At 39.6% G+C, this 27069-nt stretch overlaps 1 protein-coding gene across 1 annotated transcript; it reads left to right on the top strand.

The window, feature by feature from the left end:
- Positions 1–1087: 1087 nt before the first annotated feature.
- kif5b (kinesin family member 5B) lies at positions 1088–26631 on the top strand. Its single transcript, XM_004080880.4, has 26 exons — positions 1088–1278; positions 4844–4931; positions 5011–5084; positions 5164–5268; positions 5337–5385; positions 5455–5510; positions 5786–5873; positions 7489–7613; positions 7756–7860; positions 8589–8734; positions 10328–10476; positions 10734–10933; positions 11136–11204; positions 12917–13123; positions 13213–13356; positions 15330–15518; positions 15620–15737; positions 20136–20191; positions 20266–20375; positions 20456–20557; positions 20636–20696; positions 21570–21641; positions 22081–22182; positions 23847–24063; positions 24676–24766; positions 26269–26631. The coding sequence occupies exons 1-26, from the start codon at positions 1153–1155 to the stop codon at positions 26273–26275; spliced, it is 2856 nt and encodes a 951-aa protein (XP_004080928.1). The 5' UTR covers positions 1088–1152; the 3' UTR covers positions 26276–26631.
- The last annotated feature ends 438 nt before the right edge of the window (positions 26632–27069 follow it).

Genomic DNA, 27069 nt, shown 5'->3' with positions numbered 1-27069 from the left:
TATTTAACATGTTCTTGTAGCATTTTTCCCATGATAGAGAACATATATAAAGAAAATCAAGATTAAAATAGCATTTATGAATATTTATTTTATTCAAATTGTTGTCAATCAGGAACAGACAAAAAATGCTGTTTGAAAAAGAGCCTGTTTGTGACATAGAAAATACTCTGGGGGGCCACAAACTTCCTCCGCTCCATTCTGATGCATCCATTTGCAGACAAATAGATCCACGTACGTCTTTGTTTTCTTTGTCTGAGCTGGAATCTGGATATAAATTATACATGGATAATATGACTCACTTGTTGTTCTGCTGATGTTAGATGATCAGAGTGGGAGGTTTGGTTTCTCATTCAAGTGGAGTTTCCAGTCTCTGTGTTTTGTTCAACAAAACAGTTGATCAAAGATGGATGATGGTAGGAACTGAAGGAGAAGTTAAGCATCAGAAACTTCAACACTCACACACGACACTTCTGTTTGATAAATGTACTGTCAACTCAACTTTCAAACAAAAGACCTCAGTTTATCTGTGAACTATGGAGATATTAAAGTAGAGTCGGACTTTTCTGCACAGAGGAAAGCCTTTGTTGATGCACAGCTGCTTTGCACCCTGACAACCATGTGACTGCTCAGCTGGTGCTCGCACCGCTCTTTAGTTCTGCTCTGCTCACTGAAGAGCTTTCTCATACATTTTTTCCAAGTTGTGCTTCATTTTTTTTTCTCAGCCCAATCTGCAGTTTATAAAGCAAACCTTTATTTCTAAAATAAATGATGGGATTAACCAGTAAAAATATTTGATTTTTTTCTACATTTTTTTAACCCTTGTGCTATCTTAGATGACCCCACCCTTACATTGACGTGTTCTTCCTATCATGACAAAGGTGGATAAAGGTGGAAAGATTTCATGTAATCCACGGACACCAGTGAAGATCACAAATCATTGAAGAAAAAAGGTTCAGAGCACTGTCTAGTGGGTCTAGATGACCCAACTCCCAATTTTAAAGTGCCACAAGGGTTAATCACCTTGAGGCCAAAGTGACCTCAGTTGAAGCTGCAGCTGCAGAAGCTCTGAAAAAAAAAACCTTAGTCCTGCCTGCTGCTGCTTCTGCCGCTGCTGCTGCTCAGCTCTCTGCCCTCTCATCCACTGCAGCAGGCATGGCGGACGCCGCTGAGACCACCATCAAGGTGGTCTGCCGCTTCAGGCCACTGAATAGCTCAGAGGTGGCACGGGGGGACAAGTACATCCCAAAGTTTCAGGGGGAGGACTGCGTGGTGATCGCGGTGAGTCTGTGATGCTGATTATTAAACAAAAATAAAGATAAAGTAATGGAAACTCATTTAAACTTTTTATGTAAGTTTTGTAACCAATAATTTTAACCCAAGTGGAATACAAACCCGGTGAAGCTTCAAGTCACCGCTTTATTAAATAAAAGTTCAGATTACATTTGAGGTTCTGGTTGCTTTTCACATCAATATGAAACTTTATTTACACAGTAGATCTTAAATTGAGCTAACTTTCACCTGTAAATGTACATTTATTATCTGCTTCCTAAAAAAATAAAACATTTCGTTCCTTGCTTGACATAGAGGACTAAAAAATTAAACAAATGTATTCAATCAGATTTACAGCTTTTTTAGTCTTCAATTTTTTTGAGATTTAAAAATTGCAACATTTGTTAAAGAATTGTTGCTTTTTAAACACTAGTTAAAAATATATGTAGAAGTATTCTGTATTAATAATAATGCCTCCATAAGAAAATCTGCCTTCATTTGGGAAGTACATCTGTGGTAGATCTGAAAGCACTTTCTGAAATTCACAGAGCTGTCTCTGCATGATTGTAGCTTTTTGCTCTAGAGCAATGTCGTTTGTTTTTTTTACAATTGCCATCACTGATTAGTGTTTATGTACCATTGGATGTCTCAGGCCTGTACAGAAACAATTAAGCATCATATTTCTGCCCCAAATAATCAACACAAATACTCGACTGATTCTGTTTATGTCAATATTAAGCATCTAATTTGTACTAATCATCATAATGAGCAATTATTTGAAATATTTAGTGTTTTGTACAGGGGACTCATTCTTATCTGAATTGTTGCACATTGCCAGACCTAAAAATGGTCAACAGAAAACCTTTTGTGACAAATCCAGACTTCTTGTTTGAAGCTGGTTTGAAAACTAAAGTGATTGGAGTCATGTCAGTTCCCCAGGTAACCACTAGGTGGCTTTTTATGCAAAGACGAGTTTGCAAACAGTAGTTTACAAATCTGTCTGCCACTTTCAGTGAAGCAGTTTTATTTTAATGAGCTGGTAAAGGGTAAAAAGCAAAACCAAAATATAATGTACTTGATATGCAATGGGATACTGTACATATACTTAATATTATGCACTATAAGGCACACCTAAATGCCTGAATTATTTTTTTAAAAAAGACAGCGCACCTTATGAACTGGAGCACCTCACACCTTTCACCTTATGGACTAGTTCGGGTGCAAACAGGTTTTGGGATTAGCGTGAATATAACACTGCTCACATGTAGCTCTGTCGGACTGTGTAGTCACTAACAAGGGTTAGGAGTTAGTGTAGTCACAGTAACGTTTGATTTTATGGATATGAGTCTGTTTTTTCAGGTGAAGGTTCCAGATGTGATGAATACACTAACACTCGTAATGTGGCTAGCGTGTTACAAACAAGTTCTAGAATGACTGGGAACATGGTTAATAAAGTCTGACTGCAGTTTTGTGCGCCTTATATATGATGCAAGTCTGAAAATAAACCATTCATTGATGATGCGATGTATAATCTGGTGCGCCCATTGATATTCTGGATCGAGTGTCACGTCACAAACGACGTAAGACACATGCACCATTACGACTGGCAACTGCCATAGATACGATGAGTCAGAGCGACTCGGACCAATCACTGTTGATGGTTTGAACGTGGCGGCTCCCGTGTCAGGGAGCAATGGTGAGGGATATGCCTCATTTCATGAGAGCTGGAGGAAAGGCATTTACTATGGGAGACGTTACACCGCTATTTGTCCATTGTTTTCACAGTCAGTGGTTATGATACATGTTCTTTAGTTTAAAACATGTTTCCTGGATGGGGGTTAGGGTTAGATGCCAGCTGAGAGGAGGAGGTGTATTATTCTCAAAGGACTATGGAATCGTCTATTTGAATGGAATATTCAAATGCATTTGAGATGTATTTGCCACGTATGTAGAAATAATGCAAAATTAATAAAAGATTATAACAGCCGTGGTTTCTATTTTTTTTCATTATGGTAGATTTTATTCAGTTGTTGCTTACCTCATTTTATTTGTGTGTGTGGTAGAAAGAGTTTTTTTTCTTTTTTGTTCAGTACTTTGAGGTGTTTTTATTCAGAGGGCTTTGTTCCTTAACTTCTTTAAGTTTATCAGCCATTCGTGCCTTTGAAATTCATCAATCTCCGTCATTGCTGGGCTTAGGTGACAAGCATTTGCAAGCATAGATTCTGAAATAGGCAAAATAAAAATCCTGTAACTCTAGTAAAATATAACTGTAACTCTAGAAGGAGCAGTTCTTACAACGTTTACAGATACATCTTTAGAGAAAAGACATTTTTAAATATACCACAAGCTCAATCATCTTTCGAGCTTTAATTTAAGGTGTGTTTTGTGAAAATCGGTTAAGGAACGAGGGAGCTAGCCCGATTTTTGGGGTTGATGGCTGCCTGTCCTAAACAGGAACAGCAGGTTTCTGTTGATGTGACTCAATGCATAGCAACGACGCCTGCATGCACACGTCACTGTGTAAACCAGCAAATAGTCAAAGGCCAATCAGGAATTACACATCGATGGCTATAGTGTGGAAAATACAGTATGTCAATTGTTCTGAAAAATTTAGAATAGAATATGTTTAAGCCTAAATAGTAGAACACCATTCATGATGACAACCGTTTCTATATTTTTTTTTAATTAAAACTATTTTCTTGAATTCTTTGCTGATTAACGTCCACGTGAAGTTATAATTAGACGTCCAAATATGGATCTGGTTTGCATGCCAAGCATGATGTGTTGAGAACCGAAGCAAGACGTGGTTCACACGTCTGTCAATTGCACTCTTTTACACTTTACACTGTTGTGCAAAAAAAGCTTATACTTGACAGTGAACTTGAACAGAAATAAATTATGTGATATTGTGGCCAAACAATGTTATCTAGAACTTTCAATTATCTATTAAAATCTGTCAACATTTAGACATAAACGGCAAAAACTCTCATCTCTGACTTTGTGTCTGCCCTCTTTTATCTGGCTTCGTGTTCAGAGGGGAAGAAGCACTCAGTCTTCTCAGCAGGAAGACTTTAATTTGTTGCTCAGCTTTTTGATGAAACTATTCCAGCCTTGTGAACCCTGAAAGCATAAGAATATCAAACTGTCGATTCATTCCTTTATAAACATGCCTTAGCGAGAATTCTAATGATTGGTTTTGGTCAAAGAAGATGTTTGTGTAGAACAAATAGAAAAATCTTGACAGCTGTGCATATTTCTGGAATAGCCTCCCCATGTTACATCAGGTATGGGTTTAATGGGTTGTGGGAGGGGCTTCAGCAAATCCATTCACATACACATAGACCCAGATTGGATTTTTGTTTGTAATTTTATGGCATTGCTTGAAGATCATTAAAACCATGATCCGTGTTCTTGCACATGCTGTAAAAATGATGGTCCTTTTAAAACTTATAGGTCAGATTCTGGTAGCATCTGTACATGCAGCATCCTCCTTTCTACTGCAGTCACTTAAGAGATGAAAATAACAAAGTGATTAGAAATGACTGAATGAAAACAATCTTCCTGCTCTCTGCAGGGAAAACCGTACCACTTTGATCGTGTGTTCCAGTCCAACACCACCCAGGTGCAGTTCTACAATGCTGTGGCCCAGAAGATTGTCCGAGGTAAGCCTGCAAAGACAGGAGAGGAAGCCTTAATGGCACACGCACTCCTGCTCTGAAAATCCTGTCCTGATGCCAACAGATGTTCTGGAGGGGTACAACGGCACCATCTTTGCTTACGGGCAGACCTCCTCGGGCAAAACACACACCATGGAGGTAATCTGGAAATCTGGGTGTTGCTTTTATGCAGAAAAGAAAGCAAAACGTACAAATATTTTTGTATAATTCTGTAAAGGGGAAGCTGCATGATCCAGATATGATGGGAATCATTCCTCGAATTGTTCAAGACATCTTCAACTACATCTATTCCATGGATGAAAACTTGGAGTTCCACATCAAAGTGGGTCCATGTCTCTGGCCCAGATGAACACATCTGCCCAGGTCTCACTCAGACTCTTTTCTCTGCAGGTCTCATACTTTGAAATCTATTTGGACAAAATTCGGGACCTGTTGGACGGTATACTCTGACTCTGGATTACCTTTATCTTTTAAGAAAAAGAAGAACTAATGACACTTTGATTTGCAGTGACAAAGATCAACCTCTCTGTCCACGAGGACAAGAACAGGGTGCCATATGTGAAGGTGAGCTAGTTCATTTAGGTTTCACTGACATGTTTGAAAATCTCCCACAGTAAAAGCTGTGTTTCACAACACCCTTTGCTATTTTTACTCGCTTGTTACACAATCAGATGAAAAAATCAGGACGAAAACTCATGAAGATAACATAATAGGGTCACAATTTCATCAGAAAAAAATCTTTTTTTAGGATAAAAAGGCTGGAGGACTTCCTATCCATTAATAGCTGACTCTGTGTGACAGCTTAGAGAACACAGCATGTGTTTGTGATGTGTTCCCAGGGGTGTACCGAGCGCTTTGTGTGCAGTCCTCAGGAGGTTATGGACGCCATCGATGAAGGCAAAAACAACAGACACGTGGCTGTCACAAGTGAGTCTGTACACTGAGCGCCTTTAGCTCTGCTGCTTCTCATGGGTTCAGCCTGACCCAGACACCTGACTGCCACCAGCTGAGACACTGTTCCTCCTCAGAACCTCAACAAATGCATTATCGGACTTGTCCTGGATTCTGAGGACACTTTTGCACTAAGGGGGTCATTTGGCCAAGTTTGGTTTCACACTGCACCCTTGAGAGAGGATCAAAGCTGAGACAAACCTGCTGGATAAAACAATGACCATATTTTAGGCACTACAGGGTGCACCAGACTATCAAGAGCATCGTCAACAAATTATTTTAGAAATTATGTCATATACAAGATGCACCAAACTCTAAGGTGCATAAAGTGGGACAAAAGAGTCAGAAGTGAGTCTGTCAGTCAGTCAGACTTTATTTACTGTGGTCACAGTAAAGATGCTTACACACTGGCTGCGTCGACTCGCGTTCAAGCGGTGACTTTTACTGAAAATTCTATGCAAACACGCGTAGACCAGAATTTTGGGCTTCCGGATCTGGAACATTCCTCTTATCACAGGCTCTACATCCAAACAGGAGTTCGTTATGGTATCAAAGTTTAACATATTTGGCTCATTTTGTCACAGTTTTTTCGTGGTGGGGAGGGGGGGGGGACGTTTTTCCTCCTTCAAAAGGGGGAACAAGAGAAAAAGTTTGAGAACCACTGAGACAACCCAAAGTTTTGATTCAGATCTGAGGGAAATGTCAAAACGTTTCACACATTTGTTTTGTGTGGTTCGTCATTCACTCTGCATTTTGAAAGTGAACACTGAAAGGGATTAAACTCCCCGTTAAATCCTGCAGCTTTTGCAGCTCGTCATTTGCCGGACAGCTGAAAATTGGAAAATATACTAACCTTAATATACATTTTCAGAGACCTTCATTTTTCCCAAAATACATTTTTGCCCACAGGATATTTGATCAGCTTTTCTGTCATTGAGTTTTAACCTCAGTGGGGGGGTTTCCTACACAAAATTATAAAAAAAAAATCTCTTTACCACTTTCTGTACTTCTGGTCTAGATGTCCTTCTTTATTTTTATTTTTTTTTACATTTTTCTTCCTGGTCATTTTTTTTTTGATTTATTGAATATAAACACATTTATAGAAGATAAGTGCATGTAAAACAAAGCAATAAGAATAACATTTTTACACAAAATAATTACAGCAAGCAACATCTGAGTAAGAAATTATAAGTGAACAAATAGTGAATAGAAAATAACAAGAAAGATACTAATTAGAAAAAATATTACTCAACAAATAGGGAAGTGCTAAATTCCACTGTATGGTACACTTTTAAAGAGTTTTAATAGTATTTTAAAATTGATGAAATTCAGTAATAAATAAAAACATTTAGATGAACTTTTTCTTACTCTAAATTTATAAAATTTGGTTTGGAGAAATAATGAAGAAACAGAATTTTCTACGTTTTTTTTCTTCCTGCTCAAAACTTCTCCTAATCAAGCAGCTGCAGGGATGTTTCCAGTTTGGGAGTAAAGGTGAACTGAAGGAAGATGTATGTACGCTTTGTCTGTGTCTCCTGCATATTTGAACACAGCTTCATCAAAAAAACTGTGGGTATTTTTTTCACGTCAGACATGAATGAGCACAGCTCCAGGAGCCACAGCATCTTCCTCATCAACATCAAGCAGGAGAACACTCAGACTGACCAGAAGCTTACCGGGAAGCTGTACCTGGTGGATCTGGCCGGGAGTGAAAAAGTAAAACGTCTTGTTGCTCCCCTTTCTCTGTGACCCAGTTTTGCTGAAGAAAACAAATCTCTCTGAGTTTAGAAAAGAGTTTCTTCCGCTACTCAATTGTTCGAGGAGGGAAGTCGCCTGATGGGAGTTTCTGTGTTTAAAGGTGGGGAAAACAGGAGCGGAGGGCACTGTGCTGGATGAAGCTAAGATGATCAACAAGTCCTTGTCTTCGCTAGGAAATGTCATCTCAGCTCTGGCGGAGGGTTCTGTAAGTCAAACCAAAGCAGAGTGTCTGATTTCAGAATACTGTCACTCAATCAGCAAAACAAGGAAAAAGTCGATGAAAAGAAACATCCAGTGATGCATTTTCTAAACCTGCTATGTCCCTTTAGGGGTCAAGGGGTTGCTGGAGCCTATCCCAGCTTTTGTCGGGTGAGGGAGGGGCACCCCCAGGTGCAGGACAGTGTAGCACATTTACTTCACACATTTATTAACCTATGAGGCATGTTTTGGAACTCTGGGAGAAAGCCAGAGGAAACCCATGCATGGTCTAGAAAAACTGTGATTGCTAACCACTACACCATTGTGACATAGTTCCTAAAAAAGGAAATTGTAACAGTGGTCAGTTGTTTAATGCTGGATCACTGTATTCCTTGTGTTGTGCAGTCTTTTGACTTAGCTGAAAGCATGAACTTAACTTACTTTTAAATAAATTATATGAAATCCTGACACTCAGTGTTCAAAAAAAGTACTGCATCCTAAATTCAGAGCATTCAAAGTATTTTTTACTTTGCAACATTGCTCCTCCACACGTGCGGTTTAGCATTAAAACATTTCATTTGGGTGGATTTTTAAATAGCCAATCCTTTTTTTTCTGGACGTGTCTAGGTGTTTATCTTTTATTTGTACAAAAACGTGTTTGCTTTATGACTCAAATCCACAGCAGACTTTGATACTAACCAAGTATTTAAAAAAATCTCTTATTGGCTGTGTCAGAGTTATGTTCCGTACAGAGACAGTAAGATGACGAGGATCCTGCAGGACTCTCTAGGAGGAAACTGCAGGACGACCATGGTGATCTGCTGCTCCCCGTCCTCCTTCAACGATGCAGAGACCAGGTCCACACTGATGTTTGGACAGAGGTACTCACAGCCACTGATGGCCTCATGTCCCTACGTTCTGCTTTACTTGTGGTTTCACAGACTATTTGACCTTTTGTTGATTCCTCACTTATTGATTAAGGTACTCACATGGCCTGGACAGATCACTAAAATATTGTGTGGAACCTTTATCACCTATTTGTCATTTTTCCAATCTTCTATTGTCCAGTTTTGGTGAGTCTGTGTGAATTGTAGCCTCAGTTTCTTGTTCTTCTGCTGCTGAAGCTCATCTGCCTAAATGTTGGACGTGTTGTGCATTCAGAGATGCTCTTCTTTAGACCTCAGTTGTAACCAGTGATTATTTGAGTTACTGTTGTCTTGCTATCAGCTGGAACCAGTCTGGCCATTCTCCTCTGACCTCTGTAATCAATGAGGCATTTCTGCCCACAGAACTCTTGCTCACAGGATATTTTTCTCTTTATTTGACCATTCTCCGTGAACCCTAGAGATGGTTGTCTGTGAAAATCGCAGAAGATCAGCAGTTTCTGAAATACTTAGACCAGCCCCTCTGTCACCAACAACCAAACTCACTTCAATCACCTTTCTTCCCCGTTCTGATGCTCGGTTTGAACTGCAGCAAATCCTCTTGACCATGTGTACATGCCTAAATGCATTAAGCTGCTGCCATGTGATTGGCTGGTTAGAAATTTGCTTTAACGAGCAGTTGGACCGGTGTGCCTAATAAAGTGGCCAGTGAGTGTATTTTATAAGTGATATCTTTATATCTCACTCATACATACATGATACATTAAAAATACTGATACAGAATAGTTTGATTATCTTTTGAATGGGTGTGGGATGAAGCAAATTTACATAACCCCACCGCTTTTGTGATTATCCTTTCCCTTAGTCTTTAGCGTTGCCATAATTAGGCTCCTATCAGTCCTGTGCAGACTATTTATCATATAACAAAGACGTTTGCTGATTGATTATCATCAGAATGTATGTTACATTATTCCTGAAATGATGAGACATCTGTTGGTTTAGGCCTGTTCAGCATTCAGTCTCACACAAGACGCCAACATTTCCTCTAAAAATAGTTTAATAGAGCAAATGGCTTTGCTTCTGGTAGAAAATAAAGCCTTAAATTCTCAGATTAAACAACAGAAACAATATGGTTCACAGAAGATCTTGACACTCAACAGTTGGTTGCAATCCATGTTACAGTTGGCAATGGCTCAGGCACATGAGCAGGTTGTCCAATGATCAGAGGGTCGGCGGTTTGATCCCTGTTCCCCCCAGCCAACTGTCATTGTGTCCTTGGGCAAGACACTTCACCCTCCTTGCTTCCAGTGTGGCTCCACTGGCATGTGTATGAATGATCCCAGTGATGGTAAACACATTTTTGCATGCGTAGTGTCAAATCTCGCTTTTTTACTATCTTTGATTTTGCTGAGTTAAGTTTCAGTTTGACGTGACAAAGCTGTCTGTTTTTGAATGCAAAAAAATGTTTTGAAAGCAAAGAATAAACACATTTAAAAGCAAAATAAAAAAAATAACTGAAAGCAAATATTTAATATTTTCATTTGTGTTCAACGTAGTGGCAGAAATATCACTCCATAACCTCCTTCTCAGGGCAAAGACCATCAAGAACACTGTGACCCTGAACGTGGAGCTGACCGCGGAGCAGTGGAAGAAAAAGTGGGAGAAGGAGAAGGAGAAAAACAAGACTCTAAGAAACACTGTCACCTGGCTGGAGAACGAACTGAACCGATGGAGGAAAGGTGAAGGCTGCACCTCCACAGAGGTTCAAAACTGCCTCTGCTGTCATCTGGCTCAGCTGCTTTCTACAAAAAAAACAAGACAAAAACAAATGGGTCTAATTTAGGCCATTCTAGTTGCACTGTAATGTTAGCTCAGGGATGTGAGTGGCTGTTAGCTAGTGGGAGAGTGTGGAAACCATGATGTGACTTCAGAAGCCTTATTAGAAGCAGAAAGTAAAAATCAGCACTCATTTCTGCCTCTCTTCTGCCCTCTGCAGGAGAGACTGTGCCAGTGGAGGAGCAGTTTGACAAAGAGAAGGCCAAAGCGGAGGTGCAGGATGTGGACGCTGGAGTCACCAATGATAAGCCAGCAACGAAACCGTCCCTCGGAGCGCTACCCGGAGTCAAACTCACGGATGCGGAGAAACAGAAATACGAGGCGGAGATGGCCAAACTCTACAAGGAGATGGATGACAAGGTGATGCTGGAAAAAGATGAGATGGAATTTGTGTGCAGAAAGAAACACAATGAAAGTGTTTGTAACTACTGGATATAAGCTGCTTTCTTTAACTTTCCTTTATCCAAAGAGCTTTCCTTATCCACACCAAACATTTAAACCTGCTGATGTGTAGTTTTCCTTCAGAATATTAAAAAAACAAGTCATTGTCTACATCTTCTAGGATGATGAGATCAACCAGCAGTCCCAGCTGGTCGAGGAGCTGAAGGAGCAGATGCTGGAACTGGAGGAGGTGACTAAATTCTCTTTCCTGTCATTTTCCCTAATGATTTCCTTTTAATGTTAGCAGTCAAGCAGATTCTCATCAGAGCAGGTCTTTGAGACAGATTTAGGGTGGACTTTGTCATTATAGGTTATATGTCCACCCTGATCATCTATTGATCAATTTTAAAGTGTTCAAGGCAGTTTCCAAAATCATTCTGTAACTCTCTAAATAAACCCTCCAAATTTGTGGCTTTAAAGAGCTTTAATTTCCACTAAACACCTACTGTTTGAATGTCATCTGTTTGTAAATTTATGGAGGAATTTTGAATCATTATTCTGCACTAAGGCAGTTTATATCATTGAGGTTGAGGAGCTTTCATTTTTGCAGCAGTCTTATCTGGGTGTGGGTTTCTTGATGTGCTGCTGAATGACCCAGTCTCAAACAAGCTCTGAGACCCACAGATGTCTCCACAGGCGAGCTTTTTGAGGTCACGCTGCCCGAATCATCAGCCTTCCACTACCGTGCCTAACACTTTATATGTTTGTGCTCATATCTGATCTAAAGTTTCCTCCAGATGTTCTGACCTAACATTTTTATATCAGTGTCAGATCACAACTACATAAACTTTAACTGAGACCTGTAGTGTCTGATGTTGCCTTTCTCTGTGTCTAACAAAGTCTGATCTGGGAACAGAGTTAAAGCTCTCGGTTTTTTATGACTGTAGAAATTGTTACATGTAGAATGACATTTAAAAGTGGTTTTTGGTCAGCCCATCATTTATTAACCCTGGAGAACCCAACAACAGATTTCGGCAGACCTTTTAAAGTTGATTAATTACCGTAATTAAACTTGGTTTTCTTTTGTTCATTTTGGGAAGCAGCAATCAGCAGTAGTCAAAAATTCAAAATAAAAACATGCTTCATGGGTTAATTGGTTACTCTAGATGTGACTGAGAGTGCATGGGCATGTGATGTCATGATGACGTGTGGCCCTGCGACAGACTGGCGACCTGTCCAGATGTCCCCTGCCTTCCCCCGCAAGGGATAGGCTCCAGCAGCTCCGTGACCCCAAAAGGGATCAAAACGGATTAGAAGATGAATAAATAAATAATAGAGAAGAAAATTACATTAAAATAGTTTAAAAAGATAAACAAAATTAAAAAAAAAACAATTACAATTACTTTAATTTAATACTCTAAAACTAATAAATAAAAAGTGCATTATTTGGTCATTAAAAACAAAAAATACAACTAATTGATATACAGCTAATAAATTAAATAAAAGGGCATAATTTATTCATAAAAAAAGAAATTGCAACTGATTTACAACTACCAATAGGTACATCAGTCATTAAAATCAAGAATTCACAATTAGGAAAGAATGTTAAAACATATTCTTAAAAAAAATCAAGCCAATTAAGCAGTAAGTTTTTAAAAACGTTCAACATTTGGAGTTTCAGCAGCACCAGTTTTGAATTTTTTTCCATTTCTGTCAAAAAGAACTGGATTGTGCAATAGGTTTTTGAGGTGATTTGGCTTTAACCAACTTGTGTCGTCTGTCAGAGGGCAATGAGGAGTGAATGAAGTGTTTCTGACAATGTTCTGTGCTCTGTTGAGGCAGCAGGAACTGTGGAGGTTTTCCGGAGAAGCCTTCTAATAGTACAAATGTGTAATTTTTGACTAAATTTTAAATGTTTTTTAAACTGAACATCCCTCTGAGCATGGCTTATTTTCCATCCAGCTCTTAGGCTCTTCTCGCCGCGACCACGACACCCTGCAAAGCGAGCTGAACCGCCTGCTGGCTGAGAATGAAGCCTCCAAGGAGGAGGTGAAGGAGGTTCTGCAGGCGCTGGAGGAGCTGGCTGTCAACTATGACCAGAAGAGCCAGGAGGTTGAGGACAAAGCCAAAGAGTTCGAGGCTCTGAGTGAAGAGCTGAACGAGAAGTCTGTAAGCTGTTCAGGCTGAACGGGTTCTTCATGTGATCAGTGGAGCGCCACAGCGTCTTATGTCCAACGTGAGCTGCTCTTCTCCAACAGAGCTGCTTGACCACCATTGACTCTGAGCTGCAGAAACTGAAGGAGATGACCAACCACCAGAAGAAGAGGGTGACTGAGATGATGTCCTCCTTACTGAAGGACCTGGCTGAGATCGGCATCGCTGTGGGAAGCAACGACATTAAGGTCAACAGTATTAACAAGCCCGTCTCTACTGAAATGTTGCTGAAACATTTGATTCCACCAAAGCCACACTCACTTATCTTTTTTGGTTACAGAAAAGGTTAAAACAAGCCCCCAACTTCCATTTGAAATTTAATGCAAATCCAGAAAGGTTGCAATTTGTCAACAGACCACTGGGGGCTGGTTTCAGAAGGGAGCAATTCCCTAACTCTCATCTTAAAAAGCACAAATTAGTTCAACAGCTTTTATTTTAACTCATGTAAACTGTAAAAGTGCATAATTTAGTCATCAAAAACAAGAAATTACAAGTAATTATTACACAACAGATAAATGAAATAAGGAGGAGTGATAAATTTTGAGTGTTTTTAGGGGCTTATGGGGCTGCAACCTTAAACACTTTAGGCCATTTAGGTTTAATTCTCAGTCACTTAAAACCAGCGGAAGCCACAACATCCCTTTAGAAAAATAAGACACTGGTTTTTATTTATATTATTGTCAACATTATGATTAATAAAATATGCTGTTTTTGGCTTGAATAAAACACAAACACAAAGAGAAAAACATTTTTTTTGTTTTTAAATCTGAAATAGTTTATAACATTTGACAATTTCTGTGCAAAAATGTGTAAACCTAACAAGACAAAATTAAATTTAACATTTTTGAAACTTCAAGACGCACTCAAAATTATTATTCAAATTAGTTTCAAAAGTGGAAAGTCCACCTTGCAACGCGGCACACCCTATGTATGAATTCTGGTTGTGCTCAAACAGATTTCCTCTAAAAAATCCATCATATTGTTTAAATAGGACTTTGGTCCACTAAAAAGCTGAACTGCTTGATGGACTGTTGGAACATAATGGGCACAATAGCCAGGAGCTGGGTAGTGTAATGTGCATTGTTCAACTTATCTAACTGTTTTGTTTTGGTCAATGTGTCATAGTCTGAATAATATGTTTTTGTTTTGCGTTTTTATGAAAAATGAGCATCATGTGGCTCCATAGCCTCAGATTAGACCCCTAGACTAGCAGGTGGAGGAACTCGACAGTAACCCCCCCCCAGATTGTTATTGGTTTGGCGGGAGCAAACCTGGATTAAAGTAGCCATCACACATCATGCACTATCCCGTCGTTCAGACTCACTCTGACCTCAAAGAGGCTCTGCCTGGTGTAAATTTAAGTCTATAATGAATGAAACAGAACCAGTATAATCATAAGCTTTTGAACAATAGATGTTTATAGATGGTTCCCATGGTGATTCTATACTGGTTTCGTATTGCCACACTGCAAAAACAGGCCCCTTAGAAATAACAAAAAAAATCAAATTGTCACCCCATCGGCAGATTTTCTTTTAATAAGCAAAAAAAAAACAAAAACGGCCAATGCGGTGAGAAAATTGTCTTTCCAAATTCTAGTTGCTGAGACACTTTTCCTCAAACTAAGATGATTTTGCCATTAAAAACGTTCTTAATAAGATTAGTTTTCTTACAACACAGAATGACACATTTTATCTTGAAAAAAGGGGTCTTTTTACTTTCTTTAGATTCAGTTTTTACAGCAAATAAATCAAAGGGTCACATAAAATATTTACTCACCTTGAAGTGTGGAAAACTATTTTTACAAAGGAAAAACATTTCAGCAAAAGTGTTTTTAGATGTTTTTTAGGAGAAAATGGTTGAAGAAGGCCTGTAAATAGGATTTCAGATGGGCTTGTTAACTTTTTTGATGTTCTCCATCCTCAGTCTTTTAAAAATATCTAGTTTTTCAGCCAGTTGTTGCCTCTGCTTCCACAAAAATTCTTTTGACCTCTAGTAGACACCACCATTGAAATGATCTGTTTCTGTGGATACGATTGTAGAATTCCTCCAACATTTATTTCTGTTTGAAATCGTTTTTTCGTTTTATTTAACGACACTTGGTTGAAGTGGTTAAGCACCGAGACTGAAGCAGAAGTAGCGAGATTGTTGCTTAAACCTTCAGCAACAGGAGAGCAGCGGCGTCATTGATGAAGAGTTCACCGTCGCCCGCCTCTACATCAGCAAGATGAAGTCAGAGGTGAAGACCATGGTGAGGCGCAGCAAGCAGCTGGAGAGCAGCCAGGCGGAAAGATCGCAGACGCTGCAGGAGGCTGAGAGCGAGTTGACTGCCTGCCAGCTGCGCGTCTCCCAGGTAAATCCTGATGCTGTCTCCATGGTGACAGAGGAACTGTCTTTTGTGGTGACTGTTTCATCTCCTTTAATGGAAAAATGGATCTGACCTTACCTGTCCAGCAAGAAGCAAAGATCAAATCCCTGACAGACAGTCTGCAGAACGTGGAGCAGAAAAAGAGGCAGCTGCAGGAGAACGTGGACCTTCTGAACGAAGAGATCGTCAGGATCCAAGCTCAGGGTGAGCAGAGACTTGTTCATCAGTTGTTCTTAAGAACTGCAACCGAGCACAAACGACATAACAGCGCATGAAAACAACCCTCCATCGGTGCTGGAAAACTGCATTCAATCACAACTTAGCAGTGAGAGAGAGGCCTCTAAAGCAGTCCACTATGTGGAACGCCCCCTAGTGGAAACAGACAGATTTATAATGAGCTGCACTGAGTCAGTGGCAATAGAAATCCTCACTTAGCAATATCACTGTCTCAGAATTGTAATGCATTACATCTTACTTGGTAGTTACCTTCTTTCTGCAAAGACAGAACACAGAATCAGTACTAATAAATGGACAGCAGAGAATTTTACAAACTGTAAATGTGATGTTCCTATATAGTGGTTTACTACCTTCTTAGAAGGACCAAAGTGCTTTATGGTCACAGTCCCATTCACCCATTCACCAAATGGATGAATGGAAAATATTTCTGACCAGAAGTCAGAGCAGTAGCAGACTGAATGAACTGCAGATTACCTGCTGATTTGTCAAAGCTATTTGTGTGATCTAGTTCCATGAAATTGGAGGTTGCACTTTGTTGATGGTCCCTTGGCAGCCGTCTCGCTGCTGCAGTGTCTGCATTTACAGCTTCTCATTAAAAGGCAGGAAAAAAAACAATCTTTCAGATTGCATTTGCAGTTCACTCTGTGTGTTTGAGATACTTGCTGGCACATTTGAACATTTATCATTAGAGTTATTGAGGCAGGAGGTCCGAAGCTGTCAAGATCTTTCTGACTTTACTAAGTTCTCCGAGTGCTGCCATCTGATTGGTTGACTCCCCCCTCCTCTAAGCCCCCCCCCCCCCTAGTTCCATTATCGGACACGCAAGGAATGTGTCAGAAGTCAGAGCGCCGTTGTGGCGCACTTGTGATTCGCGCAGCAGATTCATGCACACGTAGAAGCACATTTGAGTAGTTGTAATCACGGATTTGATGTTATAACTCTAAATGAACACATGCAAATGGGAATTTGTCAGTTCACAGCAGAAGATTTTTACACAAAGATTCAGATTTTTGGTGCACAACTTTTCCCTTCCTATTTTACAAGTTCTCACATCAAATCCACAAGCTCGTCCATTTAGACACATTTTTACCTTAATATTATATTTTAGCCACATTGTGTGTAAATTAGAAAATCTGTCTCAGTGATGGAAAGGTGAAGACAATAGAGTATAGAACACTGATTCTTTCTGAGAGACAATGTTGAAAAGACACTTAAATCCCTTATGCTTAATTAAAAACAGTAGTCATTAACTAAAGTCAAGTAGAGCTTGATTTATTGCTTGAAAAGTTATAGGAAGAAGCGATCTTATATAATCCCACCCCTACTGAGTTCATTTATTTTATAGTTTTAATTAATAGTAGCTCGGTTGGTAGGGTGGGGGGCTGCCATGCAGGAATCCAGGGTTTGATTCTCGGAGGGGAATAAACAATGGTACTGGGGGCAGTTACTATATCAATGGTGAGCTATTAAGTGGGGCCCCTTGGGCAAGACCCTTAACGCCACTGCCTACCAGCATGAATGATCCCGGTGATGGTCAGAGGGACTGTAGGCGCGAACTGGCAGCCACGCCTCCACCATCACCAAGTATGAATGAAGAGTGAATGAATAATGGACACAAGCGCTTTGAGCGTCTGGAAAAGTGCAGATATCCATTATTATAAATGATAATAATTGATACTTTATTTATCCCACAATGGGAAATTCTTCTACGCATTTGACCCATCCGTAAAGGCGCTCAGGAGTAGCGCTAAGGGTCTTGCCAAAGGGCTTACCCCACTTGGTGATGCTAATTGCTCGCCAGTACCGTTTTTTATTATTTGAACCCTGGATTCCTGCGTGGCAGCTTTCTACCTTACCAACCGAGCTACCTAGCTATAGTTTTAGTTAGATTCTTTTCAAGTAACAAAATCTAGTGCTTAGTAATGATAGCTTATCTTCAGAAAACGTTCATTCATGATTTCAGTAAACAGTAACAGTAACCGTTATGTAATAATCAGTGATTATCGTTAGAACACATTATCACATTAAACCAGTAATTATTGCTACACATTGCAGATCAAGTAAACAAAATCAATAGCTTATTAATTGTAATAAAAACATTTCAGTAATCATTAGTTGCACATTACACAATGTAATACTCATTGGTTGTAAGTAAAGAGCTTTGATTATTATTTATTTATTGATTATTATTTCACCACAATCAAGTTCACACATGTATTGTTGATCCTTAACTCCTTTTATCTTCATATCCTGAAATCAGAGTTTCTTTATACATTTTCTTGAATATTTGGATATTTGAACATTGCTTGAGCTTATTACTTAACCCGTTCCAAAGTTTAGTGCCACACAACGACACTCAGAAACTTTTCTTTGTGGTTCTTATCAATTTCATCTTGAAGTTACATCCCCTCAGTTTGTAGCCGCCTTCATTTTCTAAGAACTGTTTTTGGATATTGAATGGTAACGATTTCCCACTGACTCCGTATAGACGTTGCTCGGTGTAAAAATTCACAAGGTCATAAAGTTCTAAAAGTCTAGATTGATAAAATAAATTGTTTGTATGATCAAGTTATATTTATGTACAATTCTGACGGCTCGTTTTTGAAGTAAAAAGAGAGGATGAAGTGAGCTCTTATTCCCCCAAATTTCTATACATTAGGTGAAATATGGTAATATTAGTAGAAAGTACAATAAATATCTACTGTACTGATGTCTAGATTTATTTATGATTGAAATACTTTTTTAGACTTTAGTTTGTATGTGTCTGATGTGTGGCTTCCAACTTAGTTTGTCATCGATAAAAAACACTTTTAATTGAGATATTATTTATTTGAATTGAGAGCTTGGTATTTGCGTAGTTACCAAAAAACATCACTTTGGTTTTATCTACGTTCAAAGATAATTTGTTATAATCCATTCATGACTTTAATTTGTTTAACTCTGTGTTCACCACATTGATAAGTTCCCTATGATTGTCAGTAGAATAGAATATATATTATGTCATCAGCAAATAATATGAGTTTCAAAAGCTCTGAAACATTTATGTAAATATTGAATAGCAGCGGCCCCACAATTGGTCCTTGTGGGACACCACAACTTATCTCTTTGGCTTCTGATGTAAATTTGTCAATTTTGACAAATTGTTTGGTTCCTGTTAACCCTTGTGCTATCCTAGGCACTTTAACGTTGGGAGTTGGGTCATCTAGACCCACTAGACAGTGCGCTGAACCTTTTTTCTTCAATGATTTGTGATCTTCACTGGTGTCCATGGATTAAATGAAATCTTTCCACCTTTATCCACCTTTGTCATGGTAGGGTGAACACGTCAATGTAAGGGTGGGATCATCTAAGATAGCAAGGGTACCAAGGGTTAAATAGCTTTTGACCCAAGTTAGCGCTAGTCCTCTTATCCCATACACTTCTAGTTTGTCAAGTAGAATATCATGATTAAGATTGTTAAGTGCTTTATTCAAGTCAATGAAAATTCCAGCTGCATATTTTATTTTGTCTTGAGCATTTGTGATTTCCTCCACAGCATCAATAATAGGCAATGAGCTTGATCTGTTTTCTCTAAAACCATATTGGTTTTCATTTATAATGTTGTGTTTATTGATAAAAGTAACTAATTTATCATTGAAGATTTTTTTCTAAAATTTTTGAGAATTGTAGAAGAAGAGAAACAGGTCTATAGTTTGTAAATTGGTGGCAGCGCCCCACCCCAGAAAAGCACCCCCAGCCCTAGCTCAGCAGCCCACCACCACAGAGGAATTCTGAGCACCCCCCCCCCACTGCAGGCACGAGCCAGGGCCCACCAAGGGAGACCCACCCATGCTCCAGGCAGCCACCCACCCCATGGGAGGACAAGGAGAGAGCAAGGCAGGGGCACCCCCAGCCAAGAGATGTGGGGGTCCCCCGAAACAACCACTGTTCGAAGAGGCCCAGCGCTCACGGCCAAGGACCAGAACCTGTACCACAGGGACACGGACACCCCCAGGCTCAGATGTGATAGCATCCCTGGTCTTGCCGAAGAACTCAGGGATCCCCCTCTCTAGGTGGAGAATTCCCACTGGGAGTTGAACCCTTATTTCCTATGTGCGAGTCCTGCACTTAACCAACGGGGCCATCCAGCTCACGTGAACTGCAGATTGGGTGTGTTTTATTCTAGGGGGCGATAATTGGTTGATTATTTAAAGAGAACAAAAAGGTGCATGTCCACATGAACTGGACAGTTTGTGCAGGGCAAGCATTGTAAAGTTTTGATCTTCACGCCATGTTTATAGTCGGTATGAAGAATCTTATGGACATACATTATGTAACTGAGAAATCATGAAATCCATACCAGCATAAACACTTCTCTGCCTGCAGAGAAAGTTAATGCCATGGAGAAGGAGAATGAGATCCAGTCTGCTCACGAAGTGAAGGTACTGTGGCCTTCAGTCAGTAAGTCCGCTTCTGGTTCTGTATCTGTAGACATGGAGCTGTGTCATGTCTTTAGGAAGCTGTGGAGAAGCAGATCCAGTCGCACAGAGATGCCTACCAGAAGCAGATCAGCAGCCTGAGAGACGAGCTGGACAGCAAGGAAAAGCTCGTCATGGAGCTGCAGGAGTAAGACCGCTGCTCCTCATGCTTCTGTTATGCTGAGGAGTGAGGAACGTCTACTGAGTCTGTCTCTGATTTCTGAGCAGCTTGAACCAGCAGATCGTCCTGGAGCAGGAGAGGCTGAAAGTGGAGCATGAGAAGCTGAAGGCCGCTGACCAGGAGAAGAGCCGCCAGCTGCAGGAGCTCACGTAACTAATTGCATTATTCCGACTAAATACGGCAAGGGCTGCATGTGATTGAAGTAATGTCTGGTTTGTGTGCTGCAGGGTTCTGCAGGACCGGCGTGAGCAGGCCAGGCAGGACCTGAGGGGACTGGAAGAGACTGTGGTCAGTTTTTTTCTCTAAATATTTAACCTGCCAGCAACTTTTTTTCTGAAAAACGTCTCTGAAAAAAAATTGTGACATAAATATTCTATCTACTGTACATTTTTCAAACAACATTAATGAAAAATTACAAACATTTTTCAAATCCTTACAATATCTAACAACACCTGGCCAATTCAATATGAAGCAGAACAGCAAAACCTTAACTCAGATGTGACATCTTTTAAGCAGCACAGCAGGCACGCTTATGGATTTCACCTGTAAGAAGAGAGCAAACCCAGTTCAACCCGGAAGAACACAGTCTATAAATGTCCAACAGCAGTGCTTTCGTATTTAGTTGAAACATATCCAATCAAAATTAGGTCAATTCAGGGGATTTGGGGGAGCGACTTCTGCTTAGTCATCATTAAAAAAGCACCAAAAAAGAACACCCCTGAAGTTTGATCTTCAGATCCTGTTTACTGTGCGTTGATGAACATTCTACATTATCCAGAAGACGATATGGACTTCATAATCTACTAATGCATATAGTCATTCTTTTTAGTACATAAAGGTGCTTAAATTCTGCCAAAATATGCAAACCAACAGATAAAAGGCCAACTGGTTTGTCAAAACCGAAAGAAATTTTTCTTGCAGCTCCTCACTTAATGTCTTGATGCATTTTAGGCTTTAAAGTAGTTTTAGAAATTTAATTAATAAAAATTACCCAGTTAATCTTGTTTGAATAACAATATATATTTGTATACCGGTATATATATTGTTATTCAAAAATTCAACTTCTTCCATCATTTTGATCTGATATGTTCATCTTTAAAGCTTCTTGAAGGAAACTCTAAGCTCCATGTTTTAGAGACTTTTGTGGCGGTTTCCCTGCAGGCTCGGGAGCTGCAGACCCTCCACAACCTGCGGAGACTTTTTGTGAAGGATTTATCCAGAAGAGTCAGAAAGGTAAAAGTCCTGATTTTGTTTTATGTCTGATCCGCGCTCACATCAGCTCTTTGTCCTCTGAATTTGCCTGAGGAGAGTGGAATATTTGTGCAGACTGTTGTCCTCCCCGTGCTGGGCACACGCCATTGAATTTGCACCTTGTTGAAATTTTAATGAAGGTGGGGAACACAGCAGGCAGAGTCTGCAGTAAGTAGGCCACAGGATTCTTCAAAGGTAGCTGTAAACGAAGAACCCGAGGCCTCAGCGAGTCCCCTGTCTGCAGCCTCAGGCTCCAACAGATAAACAAAGACGCTCTCTGCTGTCCTCGGCTCACTCGTCAACCTACTACTGGGATTTTTGGAGACAAGCAGGAGTCTTTGTTCTGAAAAGCTGAATGAGAAGGAATCATGTATGTGCTCACTGTGAACAAATGCAGCTGTTTTCTGTTTGTTTTAAACAGAACACTCAGGACTCTGAGGACTCAGAGGACAGTTCTGCTCAGAAACAAAAGATCTCCTTCCTAGAGAGCAACCTGGAGCAGCTGACCAAAGTTCACAAACAGGTAACCACACACCTTCATGACTTCTTTGATTTGACCTTTTTACCACTTCTAAACTCTAAAAATGACCAAACAATAAACAGTTTTGATGTGAAACAACACTAAGACAAATTATTCAGCTATGATGTCATCAGTTTGGGAGAAAAAGCTTTGAGAGCAGCTGTGGCAGAGCGGTCGATCTCAGATCAGAAGATCGCAGGTTCAGTTTCTGCCCAGCCTGCTGCCCATGTGATGAAGTCAGGCAAAACACTGAACTCACATTGTTTTTGGTGGTTACAGGATGGTGCCAGTGTTAGGCAGCAGAGTGTGTGAATGTGTATTTGGGTGAATGGGACTGTAAAGCGGTTTGGCCTTCAAGGATGGGAGTAAATTGCTGTACAAGTAAACATCTAAACCATGTAGCCTTTTATAAAAAGTATTTGCTCTCTTGAACCCAACAAGTTTTTTTCCCCCATCTTTTCAAGCAACAACTGCAGTAAAGCTTTTCCAGTAAATGATGAACAGGGAATCTTGTTCCGCTCAAATAGGATAGAATAGAATAGAATAGAATAGAATAGAATAGAATAGAATAGAATAGAATAGAATAGAATAGAAAAGATATTGTCATCCGAGGATGAACATTCTTTCACTCACAAACATAAAACGATCAAATAAAATAGTGATGTCTTTTGACAAAACTTCTAAGAAGTCATGAAAAAGCAAAAGTAATTTTAATAAAATGTCACAACAAACAGAGCACAGAAAAGTAAGAATACAGGAGGAAAAGAAAACAAAAAAAACGGAAGTAATTTTTAGGAGATTTGTCTGTGTTTTCGTTTCTTGGTTTTTGAGGTCTTGGGGGCATCGATGGTGTTTTGGACAAAAGTTTTTTTTTTAAAGCACCTACAATCAATAGAATTCTGAATGTCCTTCAGCTATTAAATCTTCGTTTTTAATAATTTGAAATTCAAACCTATAAGATAATTTTCATTATAACCTGTTGAAGACCATGAAGCAGCATTCAAAACCTTTTCTTTTGAAGCATTCAGATACAAACTTGTGGGTGTGTTTGGATCATACTTTGGCTTACCCAGGTAAGTTTTCTTGAGCTTCAGGCCGTGAAGTTTTATGGACTTTGTTGTAGACCTTCTCTATCAGAAGGTCTGAACGATCAAGCTTAGGGTGCGAAACTGAATTTGTCCTCAGCTTAAACCCTTGTGCTATCCTAGGCACTTTACCATTGGGAGTTGGGTCATCTAGACCCACTAGACAGTGCGCTGAAACTTTTTTCTTCAATGATTTGTGATCTTCACTGGTGTCCATGGATTACATGAAATCTTTCCACCTTTATCCACCTTTGTCATGGTAGGGAGAACACGTCAATGTAAGGGTGGGGTCATCTAAGATAGCACAAGAGTTAAATACATTTCATTCATTAACATTTAAAGTAGAAGGCATTTCTCTGAGAGCCTTATTCAACTCAGTTTTTAACCAGAACTAAGAAAAAAACCTGTTGAAGAAGAAGTGAAACATCTTCTAAAGTAGAATCAAGGCCGGATAACTAGTAGTAGCCACTACTTTGATGGAATTTACCTGGAGGAATGAGGATCTACACATACTTTATTCATCATAGTAACTCTCAGTGCTGTCATCTTTGTCTGTGATTCCTGCTTCACTCGCGCCTGCAGCTGGTGCGGGACAATGCTGACCTTCGCTCTGAGATCCCAAAAGTGGAGAAGCGTCTGCGCGCCATGGTGGAGCGGGTCAAAGCCCTGGAGGCGGCCCTGAAAGAAGCCAAAGAGAGTGCGGCTCGTGAGCGCAAGCTCTACCAGCAGGAGATGGAGCGCATCAAGGATGCCGCCAAACCCAAACCCAACATGGGCAGGAGGAACTCTGCACAGATAGGTGGGTGGAAGCACCCCCAGACTCCTAAATTGTGAAGTTGAGCTGTCTGAGCTGTTCTACTTGGGTAGGTGTGAGTAAGATAGGTCAACAATAAACAATATGATAATGGCTCTGGAAGAGTAGGTTTTATAGACCTGCATCGACCTTCAGGACATTAGATTAAAAACATGGATGACTGCCTAGCAGTAACTTTTTTTTTACATTAACAGTTTGTCATAAAAACGTGTGCACAAGTGTCTTTATGGGAGATTGTGTATTGATTGTGCTGGGATGCTCTCATGATTTCTTCCTCTCAAACAATGCATCTTAAAAAACTCTTGTGTATTATACAACAGAATCTTCCTGAAGAGATGCTGAAGACATGACATCTCCTCATGGAAGAGGAGGTGTTGGCAAAACTGTTTTTATCTATAAACAAATGGCTAAAATGACTTCTTTGGCCTCATTGTGGGCTCTAACCCATCCATGAATTCTGGACAAATGCTACCACCCTAACTTGAATTTCAGAACAAGTCAGTCTGGAGATTTAGAAACCAGAGGATTTTATTTAAATAACACAATAAGTTGATGTTTTTTTTGTATTAAAATGTTTTTTTTTTTGGTCTTATTCAGCCAAGCCCATCAGACCGGGCCAGCTGCCCGGGTCCTCGCCCTTGTTCAGCCTCAACAGGTCCAACATCATCCGTGGAGGAGGCAACGACAGGTAAGGAGGAGCATGTGTTACTCTTCTTCACACCTCAACTCACCCGTATTTGATAAACTTAGTGAAGACATCCCAAGTTCCCTCATTTGTCATTTAAACACAAGGGAAGAACTCAAGATTTATGACAATTAATCCAGTGTTCATGTTTATCACATCTTTGACCACACAGGAAATCTGTTTCACTTCTGGTTTGAACAAACGTTGCTTTCATAGAGTTCTGATCATTGAGTGTATAAGAGAACTGGATCAAGTGAGAGTGATGTCAACCATAGAAAATGGCTTCTTTCCAGCTCCAACAAAATGAAGTCAATCCAGTTGGCATTTTTCGCATTACGAATCCCGCTGTGTTGAAGCCAGATGTCACTAAGCAATAATTGGTCCGATTCGCTTTAAGTCATCATTTCTACGGCAACCACTTTTGCCAACCAGGAGGGAGCTTGTTTGAAGTCCACACCCCTACTGTTTGAAACGGGCTTGGAGAATCTGACAACGAGAGGACCAGATACTTTCATTGAGGCATCTGATTGGCCAGTTTAACAAGAATAACTCACAATAAAGAAAAATAATATTATCAAGAACATGTTAAAAAAGGAGCAGAGCAAAAATAATTATTCTGGTAAATAGAATGTCAGTAATAGCTGTTTATTTCTCTAGAGAATTGATGGGATTTTGGCTCCTTGGAGCCAGTGGGTACTTCCTGTTTGGAACGCCAAGGGGGAGGGGTCACTCAGTCCATCCAGTTCTCATTTATAATCGATAGTTCTGATTTAAAAATAGATGTTGGAGATTATGTTATCAGAAAAAACCCACACTGCATGAAAACATATTTAGATTCCTTTTTCCATGAGTAAGCTAACAGTGGAGCACCTAACTGTTGGTAAACTTCAGTCTATCTGGAAATAGATGTTTATTTTCCCCCTGTTTCTCTTTGATTGTTGAAGTATTTAAATTGATTGTGTGCAGCCAATTAATAAAACTTCTAAATTAAAGTCATTCAAGTGTTAAGTAGGCTTTAGGAAAGCTCACAGTGCTGCCGTGATGAATGTCTTTATTAATGTTTGGAAAAAAAAATGCTTTTCACATGCAAGTATTTTTTTATGTTGGTGAATCAGAAGCTGCCCAAGGAAAATATTTAAAGTAAAATATTTTTTTAAATTAAGAAGGATTTTTAAAAAGGTTTTTGGTTGATTTGAGTTTATATACTGTAGGTGGAAGGTTTCACCTCCAGCTACCTCCGTTGGACCAAGGGGTTCCTGTAGGGAATTGCTCTAGGAGCATCGATTTTGACTTTAAATGTCTACTTCAGTTTTTTCTTTTTTCATGCTGTTGTGTAACTTTCTGTTACATAAAGTTGTCAATTTCTGTTGTAATGATCCTACAAGCCTGTTTTTTTCTGTTTTAATAAATAAAAAAAAACAACATTTTGTTTATTGTGTGGGACACTGAAAAACACACCTCTATCTGAAAATCTGTTTTTTTCTCCTGTATTTTGTAACTTACAGCAGTTAAAGATACTGAAAGGTTCCAAACCTGAAGTCAAGCCTCCAGACTCATTCACTGATCCATGGCAATGCTACTCTGAAGTCTGCATGTGCCAAATGTACCAGAAAACATCAAAAGCAAGTGGTAATTTTCACTTTAGAGTAAAGAAATGTAAATTAAAAAAATGTGCTTGACCTTAAAATTGCACATTTGCATGTTTTATTTCTGTGCATGTTCCTCTATCAGTGTTCTTGTTTGTTTTCCCATATCTCTGTGAAAAAGTCCTCCCAATAAAATATTGCACTTGTTCTTTTAAAAGCTCTATAGCCTTGCCTATTTATATTCCATTTGAAACACAATAAAGTTGAAAACCTATACATCGATCTTTGGTTGAAGAGTGTTATTTCAAGGAAAAAAACACACACAAATAATTGTGAATGTAAAGAGACAAACATTTATATCAATTTCTGTAAACCCACTTTTTTTGAACCCCTGAAATGACTATAATTGATCACAGTCCTCACAATTCAATGAAAATGTAGACCAAACCTTCTCAAGTGTTGAGTCATGTTAGTCACTTTCACATTTACACCAACAGGCTGTGCTTTTACACAGTTTTTGAATTTATGCAGGCTTCGTCCTCCTGATGATGATTCTCCTGTTACATCTGTAGGTTTGTTTTTTCTAAAGGTTTGTTGTGTTCATTATCCAGGCCACAGATTATTTGTGATGCATGGAGGACCCCGAGTCAAGATAATGTCCCAAAGAGTGGAGTGGTTCCTGCAAGTTTTTTGTCCGAGCATTGAGAAAATGCTCCCTGG

Source organism: Oryzias latipes, chromosome 20, assembly GCF_002234675.1.
Source record: "Oryzias latipes chromosome 20, ASM223467v1".
Classification (NCBI taxonomy): domain Eukaryota; kingdom Metazoa; phylum Chordata; class Actinopteri; order Beloniformes; family Adrianichthyidae; genus Oryzias; species Oryzias latipes.
This window is presented reverse-complemented; position numbering and strand designations above follow the sequence as displayed.

Bases quoted from the DNA above. Each gene is read 5' to 3' on its own strand.
- kif5b (XM_004080880.4), top strand. From the start codon at position 1,153: ATGGCGGACGCCGCTGAGACCACCATCAAGGTGGTCTGCCGCTTCAGG. The intron at 11,205-12,916 runs GTGACTAAATTC...TTTTCCATCCAG, and splicing joins AGATGCTGGAACTGGAGGAG to CTCTTAGGCTCTTCTCGCCG. The intron at 20,192-20,265 runs GTACTGTGGCCT...TCATGTCTTTAG, and splicing joins AGTCTGCTCACGAAGTGAAG to GAAGCTGTGGAGAAGCAGAT.